This window comes from Trypanosoma equiperdum, assembly GCF_001457755.1.
Source record: "Trypanosoma equiperdum strain OVI genome assembly, contig: ctg_871, whole genome shotgun sequence".
In the NCBI taxonomy this organism is placed as follows: domain Eukaryota; phylum Euglenozoa; class Kinetoplastea; order Trypanosomatida; family Trypanosomatidae; genus Trypanosoma; species Trypanosoma equiperdum.
In genome coordinates, this window is record NW_027124833.1 from 47,053 (window position 1) to 56,323 (window position 9,271).

Here is a 9,271-nt window from a genome sequence, read left to right on the forward strand (position 1 = left end):
CGCCTAGTGGAAACAAAAGTGCAGAACACACGAATTATTTATCCCAAACTAAGCAAATAACGGAGTGTATATCCATCGATTCCGTACTCTCCAGCCCCTAATAAGTAAATAATAATGTTATTCACAAGCAAAACACCTCAACAAATAAAACAGTTACAAGACTAAACCCTATATAGTGAGAAACTTTATTAAACTCGAGAAATAAGAAGAAGAGAATTTAATATTTCTCTAACTAGTGACATCACACACGACATCTAACCGCACAACATAGCGATACATCAAGAAACATATTGTTAAGTTCGTTATTCCACATTTTTCTGCTTGCAATTTTGGTTTTTGGTGGGGAAAGGGGAATTCATTTGCTTTTTATATTCTTTTCTATTATATGTGGGCTTTGACCGCCATAGTTTTGTTGTTTTCTCGCACACAAATATTATTGTTTTCATCAGTAACGAGACAACTTCGATCGCACTCTATACAACGTCACTTATCATGGTCCCCGTAAATCGTTTTCCTCTAGTTGTAAATTGTGTCCATAACAAGGAGTGTGTATACATTTTAAAAAAAAGTGACATGGGGGGTAACATATACATCGAAACTGGGCTTGTGAACGGATGGTTATACACATGTGGGCATATATATATAATGGGGGTGCTTCACCCGAGCAAGATTGCATGTCTTCACCTCACATTTTTTTTTCACGCATAAGCTTTGGATAATATCGGTGCTACTCTGGTGCTGTAGGTCCCTGTGGAGCAGGCATAACGCTACTCGTGCGAGATTCTGTCGTTGGTCCACCTACGGTTGACCCACGGTTTACATTGCTACCAAGCCAACTGGTGGGATCTGTTCCTAGTGGTGGCTGGTATTCGCCCACGTTAACTCGCTGCGAATTCGAGCGCACGTTGGATACTGGTGAAGACACCGCATCATCGGGAGTGGATTGCAGCATCCGCTCCTCATCCTTGCGTCTAAGTTTTTCCGAGCGTGTTTCGTGGCGTCGAAGAGCGTTCGGAACATCGGGGCCAAACCGTTTCTCACGTTCTTCTATCGCCGGTTGGTACGCGCCGGGAAGGCGGGCGGCAGGGGCCCTGCCGTCAATCGTTTCTCCCTCACTCCTTGGACTCGACGGCGATTCGGCCTGGCCTGCCCGCCACAGTGGGGAAGAGGCGGCGTTCTCCGCTTCACTGGCACCTTTTCGGGTGCCTTTTCCACCAGAGCTCGCTGCAGAGGCACTGCGTGGCACAAGATCTCGCATAGGATCCGGACCCTCCAGTAAAAGGTTCCCAAAGCCGTAATCCGCATAGGGCAAACCGAGCTCGTCACAAACAGCACGACCCTCGTGCCAAAGTTCAGATCGTACCCTCTGCACCTCTCGACAAGCTTTCTTCCTTCGGCATACCGCCTGCACATAGCTCGCAGCAAAATGCTGCGCGGCGGTTGCGTGGGAGCGCTTACCAAGCACTGTTGGCAGTGCACGGAGCGACTTCTCGGAGTGGCGCCATAATGTGTCAAACGTTGTCCTGTAATCCATCGTATCTCTGCTGAAGGCCATTGCCAGGACCCTGCGAGCCAACGGCAGAAGCACCTCGTGGTAGTGAACTTTCCCACGGTGATTTGGAATGTCATACTCTCGCAGTAATCTAAGAAGCTCGACACGATTATGCCTGGAGGTAAGACCAAGGGGTGGTCTCAGAGATTCGAGAAGTTTTGGGAGTTCGTGTGTGTGCAGCACGAGTGCTCCATTGGGATCGAACTCGGACCACAGATCACGGAACCTCCGCAGGTCTTCAATACGTGTTATGCTCGTGTTCATGCGTGCAGCTGTAACGTAATGATCCACAATCACCGCCATGTAAAAACTGAGAACAATTAACCCGAGGAAAACAAGTAGCAGAAGACAGTAAAACGCCGACCCATAGTTCACGCTGCAATCATCTTCAGTGCATTTGCGTGTGACATTCATACCTTCCCGAAGCGACGGGCTCCAGTTCTCCAAAGTGGTGAGGCGAAACGTCATCATCAGCGAATTACCAAAATTGTTGAAATTTGTGTACCGGTCGTCAAAGTAACCACCTTCCCCTACAGGAACACCTCCAACGAGGTGAAGACCAAGTACCGTGAAGACGAACACCCCTAGAAACAATATAAGCGTCACGTTGGCAAGGGAAACTGCCGAACGAATCAGCACTTCATGCAGTAATGAAAACTGCTTCCTCATCGGCTTAAAAACCTTTGCAGCGGAGAAGAAGCGACCTAGCCGCAGCATACGAAGTACGTTCACGTTAAACGGCATACCCTCGCTACTTGCCGCATCCACTATTAACCCAATAAAGGACAATAGTAACACGAAGAAGTCAAAAGAAAACGCCCACCGGGAGAACGCCCGCATTCCGTGGGCTCCAATCTTCATGGCCGCCTCGACGGTAAAGTAAAACATCCACACATATTGAAAGGCAGCTAACACGCTTGCCTTCGATTTAGTCTCGCCATACCAGTGCAATGCCATGGTAAGAATGTTGAGAAGAAGTACACTCGCACCCACTACCTCAAATATGGGGCGGATGACAACATTGTGCAAAAACTGTGACACGTGGTTGCACAAAGGAACAAGCTTTACACGTGGCTTGAGTTGCAGTGTCATACGTTGCATGCGAATCCAAAGCTGGTGCTCAAACGTGATCCCCAATACTCCCTCAGCTGCATTTTTGGTTAACAGATAGCTGTAAATCATAGACGCAGTAAACAGTGAGAACAAAATGAGGTGGGAGACATAATAGTATACGATGAAGAAGAATCCCCTTGCAAGGTAATGGTCATCCATAGGCGCATGTTCAGACGTTCGACCATTTACACCCGTGTAAATAACATCCAGCCACTTCGACCCCACGCTGACCTCTATCATTGTCAGCAAACTTTGGAAGAAAGAGTCAAAATTACGCACTTTGGGCAACCATTCATGTTTGGCGTCTTCGCAGGCCGTAATGTCGACGAAGGACGGATCACTGCAAGAGTGGGTGAGGCCATTTAGAAGCCGTACTGCCAGCACAGCCCACACAAAGTAATTGATAAAAAACAGCAGAAGAATGTTCGCTACTGTCGGCAGACAATCAAGTAAGGCTGACGAGATCTTGGAAAGACTTCTATTGAAGTTGGACACCCGCATAGGGATAAGTATCCGAAAACAACGCAAAACCTTGATGGAGCGGAGGGCGCTGTGTTGGTCTGCCAATCCGATCAGCGACACAATGACAATAACGAAATCAAAAACGTTCCACCAGTGCCAGAAGTATGCCTCCGGTCTGAAGAGAATTACACCCATGCTGATCCACTTCATTATCATCTCCACCAAAAATATACAGGTGAAGATTCCGTCAAAGGCACGTAGCACAACGAAACCCGTTTCTGGGTCGTTAGCCTTTCCGGGAATGTGGAAACATAGGCAAAATGACGCAATGAATATAACAGTGAGAATAAAAATGTCGAACCATCGTGACTGTATAATTCTCGTTGACAAACGACGCACCGGGTTCGAAGGAGATATGAAAAAGAAAGAACGCTGACGCCACGAAAGCTCAAACGACTTGTGTTCCACGGCGAGTTTCTCCCTCTTTCGGTGGGCCAATGTGTAGGCTAGGGTTGCACGACCAACTTGTTCTTCGCCCACATGCAGACCTATCAACCATTGTTGCAATTGCAACGCCTCCAGTGTGCGATCCCACGTTCGATACTCCCGCTGCTCTATATCACTACAGGAGAGATACTCGATTGTTTCGAACAGCAACATTCCACAACTCCAAGCTTGTCCAAGTACCGTTTCAACTGCATCACGCGTCGGTGGTTGATTAATATCTTTCTGCAAGCGAACATAACCCATTATGGCATTCAATACCAGTTGACGCGAACTCCGCACAGCAGCCATGTGACAGTGTTCAGCATGTAATTCTTCCGGTGTTCGTTGTTGGACATTCGGCGGGGCCCGCAAGGGCATCTGTTGATAGGTATTACAATCTAAGCAACGCTCAAACACCCGCACGTATTGGTTTCGCATTACGTGTTTGTAGCGTAACCGCGGCCCAGGGTACAGAATGTGTTCGTACACCATGCTGCCACCGTTGACCTCTCCCTCGTTAACGTAGTCTCCCCTCAACTCGTTACCGTCACCCGTCTGTTGCATGGCGGAGGCGCTTACACTTCTTGACCCTCCGTCTTTCTTACCTGCAGCTCGATCGTACCCCAACCTGGGAAAACGCCCAAGGACACTTGATTTTCGTTGCAGGCCCGTCGAAGTCGCTCTCCCTCCCGTTCCATTAGGTGACACCCCCCTCGGAGAATATTGACCGTCTCCCTCCTCTTGGCCATTTTGCTGACTTTCCCCACCAAGCTCCCCGCTCCGCTCCCCCGCATCCGACGGGCTTGAACGGGCTGAAGGGGATGGTCTATCAATACCATCATCTTGTATTACAGGAGTGTACACCGAGGCGGGAACGGTGCTATACCGACGGGCGAACCGGAGTTGCGCATTCTCAGCTTGAAACTGGGATATGGGCGCGTTAAGGGGTGGAACCTGCGCATCAACAAAGTCAACTGATGGGTTTATGTGACGCTGCAGTTGCCCACCAACGTTAACATATCTAGGAGCTGTGCCAACCTGCGCCGCCGGTGCGTAGCCGTCTGTATTATATCCCATGGTTGCAGAAGGGCTGGCCATCGGAGACCCCATCCGGCGTTGACTCATGGCCAAGTCGGTCTGCGCGAGGGCCTCCTTGGTGAACCGTTCCTTTGCTTCCGCAATGCGAAGTTGTTTGCGCATATCTTCGTTCAAATGAAACACTTCATCCGGTGCAACATCTCGCCTCTCGAACCCTCCATGTATGTGCTTGAACGAGCGCCACACAGTAAAGTCAAACCAACGCAGTCGGGTAACTTCCCGTCGGCCACCTGAACCACCTTTAGCGATTGCTGCGTAGTTTTCTTCCTCCTCTTCCTCGCTCTGCCATGCCCACGCGAACACGGCGACGAAGAAGTAGCGGGCAATAAAAGCCACACCGACGACGGCCATGAAATAAAGAACGGTGTACTCACCACGAGATTGCATGCCGTTCCACGTCAGGTACACCCATTCCTCACGAGTATATGAGAATGCCTGCGACACAGCAAATGAAGCACCAGAAAATGTGTCAAAATTTCCACGCGTGTAGTAATCCTGGAACGTATGATCCACCATGCCATTGGGACCGCCGAAGAAACTCATGCCGATGAGAATCCACATAAACATGTAGATACTGAAGAAGAACAACGCATACAACATGTCTGCGAAACCCAGTAACAGCACTCGTGACACCCGCCGCATAGGTGCAAATGGCAAAGTGCGAAATAGGCGCAGAAGCCTCACCCAGTTTAGCACTGTAACGACGTTTGACCGTGCGTAGGCGAGCTCCACGAACCCGAGAATTGTAACAGTAACATCCAGCAGATTGTTGAAATCCAGTAAAAATGAAACGAGCCCGAGTCCTATGACACGGACAACAATCTCCAGCACGAAAAATGACGTAAAAATAATACCAAGGACAAAAAGGGCAGTTTCCCAATATTCTGGTTGCTGAAAATACCGCGTTGCGTTGAAAATGCCGTTGACGATGACAATAACCAGCATCACGGCACCGAAAGGCGTTACAGGTACATTTCTAACAATATTGGTAGCCATTTGAATCGGTGACAGGTCTCCAATATCATCGCTGTCGGTTAGGATAACCTTATTTCCATTCACTTCGACAAGTTCCTCGTCACCGCTTGCGCGCGAAGTTTGTGACGGTGCACCTGGTTCCTTTACTTGAAGCACACGCCGCTGCCGCAGTTTCCGAAGCACGTCATCTTCGTACTTATTCACGTAATTGAGGGGTGTGAGACCAAACCGTCGCTGCATCCGACGATGTTCACGGATATACTGCGTAATAATGCGAGGATACCCTTCGGTGAACATGTGCAAGATATTACGTACAATTCCCCACTTCTGTGAACGCGTTTCAGCGAATCGGAAGTCACCGCCTTCGGGGTCGTGGATAATAACTTCGGGTACCTGACCGGAGGACAAACGCGGCATTGGGGACCCGCGTTTCGATACGGTTTGGGTCTTTGATGTAGGTTCATCTAAACTCCCGTTGGAGTCCATCCTACTAGTATTATGACCATTCAGTGTGGCTGAGTGACGACTTGGAATGACACCAGCAGCTTCCGTGGTTGTTCGAATTGTGTTGGATGCCTCATCGAAGCTTCCACCCCTTCGCTGCGTTGAGGTGAGCACGAAAGAGGGATGTAAGTTTCCGTTTGTGTCCTCGAAAGTGTTAGTCCGCCTCATTATGTCATTGTCTATCGGGTTTTGATAATCTTTGAGGAACCTCAACTGTTCTTCCTCGTTATCTAGACGAACTGCCAGGGGAAGGTCCGTGCCGTGAGCTGCACCAATAGTGTGAGTGAGCGGATGGTGCTGGACCACGCCAACGCGGCCTCCAAGCGCAAAATCCCCCGTCACCATCATCGCCCGCTCCCCTATTGACTCCGATCCCTTCCGTTGCGAATGGAGGCCAGCAGTTCCCCCGCTTATCTCACCATCATTTTTGATCACCACACGTCGTCTGCGTTCACCCCCACTGGCAATATCACGTTGTCGTGTGAGCGAAAGGTGGAGTTGAACACGCTGCTCGTCTGTCCAGCGAGATCGACCTTTTGTTGTGTCCCCAATGGGTTTTTTCACCACGACCGCGGGTTCTCCCGACTCTGACTCAGTTGCGATGCTTGTTTGGCTGTTCGAGAGTTTCGACCTCTGAATCCTCCGTGAAGCAGACCGGATGAGTTCGATTGGATGTCGGCGTAATTTTCCACTTTCATCGCGTTCGACAAAATCACGAAGCTTGATTGCCTCATTCAATCGTTGCCGCTGCTCCAGTAGCATACCGTCAAATAGCTGCAGTTGTTTCTGTACAAACAATCGTCTCGTTTTCTCGATTTTTTCAATAAAGACTCCCAAATATAAGCTAGGGATAATCCACGCACAGATCAGGATCGCCAAAAAAAAGTACAGAATAGCTGCTACTGATGTAGTGTCTGATGTCTCTTGCAGCAGGCTTGTCCAGCCCTGAAACGTCATTATCTGGAAAGCCGATAAAAATGAGTGTCCCACACTGTCAAAGCTGCGGTAGCCGTGGTGGGGATTTCCGTATGTGTCGGCAACGCATAAGTGGGGTGAGGGGCACGTAGCTCCGTGGTAATAACTTTCATTTTTTTCACTGTGGTTAAAGCGGCACAACTGATTTGTTACATTTTTCGTGGTTGGACTAACACAGCGGTGCTGGAGCACTCCCGAGAAGAGCTGAAGGCCCACGAGCGAGAAGAACAACAGCACATAAAAAAGGATAGTGGACACCTTCACCACATTGGACGTTGAACGGAGAAGCGACTTCGCCAGCAGCTTCATGTTAATTGGAATAGGCACGTATGTGCTCGACTTCAAAACACGAATGAGACGGAATGCCGAAAAATTCCACATCGATTGGAGGTTTGTGCAGTTCAATATCATCAGCAAAAGCACTGCGGCGTCGAGACAGTGCCATGGAGACCGAAAGTATGCCCGGGAGTGCGAAACAGCGCCCGAAGTAAAAAGCCGTGCGACAAATTCGATTGCGTAGATACACAGGAAGAAAACATCAGCGAAGAACATGAAGGACGGTTTCTCCAATGTGGGCCATGTGTCGCGGGACCAGGCCGCTGTCATCATGGAATATACCAAGATGATTAACATAAGCAACATTTCAGTCAACCAGTGGTGTAGAATGTTGTACGCAATCACACGAGCTTTCATACCTGCAGGAAATATAAAGAATGACGAATGATGAAGTGCAATCGCCCGTTGATGAACTTGCTTCAACCATGGAGCACTGCTGCGCTCCTGATCCTCCAATTCGTAAGGTATTCGACCCTTTGTGAGGGAGCGCAGTGAGAGCGTCTCGAACACAGAACGAATAGCGCGGCCCCGTAACGGATCGTTCTGGAGCCGACGTGTGTCTTCTTCAAGAACAGCACTACCAGATGAAAAGAAAGAATCATCATCCGTGTACTCCGCGAGATGATTGAACAGAGCTTCGTCCTCCTCAACGGGTACTTGGGTACTGCGGCAACCACGCGTTGCCATGGGTTGATACTCAACAAAAAAGCGCTCCACTGGATGAGCTAGAGTCTGGAGCTGACATAGCTGCTCCACAGATTCGATAGGGGGTCGCTCCTGCACTACCTCAGAAAATCGACCGCTTGGCGCATGTGCAATCGTGGAACGTGTTTTCGCCGATGAGCCTGTTGCACCATCTCCGATTCTTTTTATCCCTGTATCTTGTGAATGAGAAAAGTCATTGGATGTCACGTTCATTTGATTATCGTACCCAGCTGGAATATTTTCCTCGACAGCTGTTTGTGGGCTGCTGAAAAGTTCTTGCCGAGGAGTCAGACTATTATATTGCGCCGATGTGACTGCAGTCGTAGTCCCCGGTCGCGGCAGCGGCGGGACCTCCCCGGGTGATGGCCGGTTGTTTGAATGTGAAGTTGCCGCTGCTTCCGCCCCTGCCAATGGTGGTCCGCCACCCATGGGTCGCAAGCGTGGAGGCGGCAAGTTACGACTGGATGGGAGTGGAGGATCCTCAACAATGTCATGGTTTTCAGGCTCCTCAGCATCACGAGGGCTCTCTGGTGGCCGCAGGCCATGGGGATCAGCACGAAAAAAACCCTTACGTAGTGGTTGCGGTGGTGGCGGCTCAGCCATGGGGTTCTGTACCTGTATACAACTGTTTTTGTCTCAAATTGCGTCCCCTTCTTGATTTTGTACACTCCCCTTTCTTTGGGTCCCCCCACCCTCCCTGTAGTCTAATCTAATTGTGTGCTTTCCTGGGCACTAACACACACACACACACACGAGCTAAACAAAAACCAGGCGAAGCCACCCTATGCCTCCTGTTTTTATTCCCTACTTTCTCCCTTTTTTTTTGCTTAAATTATCCTCTTTCCTTTTCACTGTATTTTGTCCTTTCCTAGGAGCTATTCTCCCTTGGAGTTATTTCCAAACGAAAAAAAAAACAACTGATTCTATTCCTTTTTTAGCTCGCGGGTCGCCGGAGTTGGGGTTGTTAGTTCTTTAGTCCCCTTTTATTTATTCTCACTCACGGCTGTCTCTCTCCCTCTGCAAGTAATGTGGGAAGAAAGGGTACCTTTTAAGGAGAATATTGTT

General features: G+C 49.3%; 1 protein-coding gene across 1 annotated transcript; it reads right to left on the reverse strand.

The window, feature by feature from the left end:
- Positions 1-727: 727 nt before the first annotated feature.
- Positions 728-8,809, reverse strand: TEOVI_000411400 (Voltage-dependent calcium channel subunit, putative; the record flags this gene model as incomplete). The annotated part of the gene is made up of 1 exon (XM_067226917.1): positions 728-8,809. The coding sequence occupies one exon, from the start codon at positions 8,807-8,809 to the stop codon at positions 728-730; it is 8,082 nt and encodes a 2,693-aa protein (XP_067083018.1).
- Between the last annotated feature and the right edge of the window lie 462 nt (positions 8,810-9,271).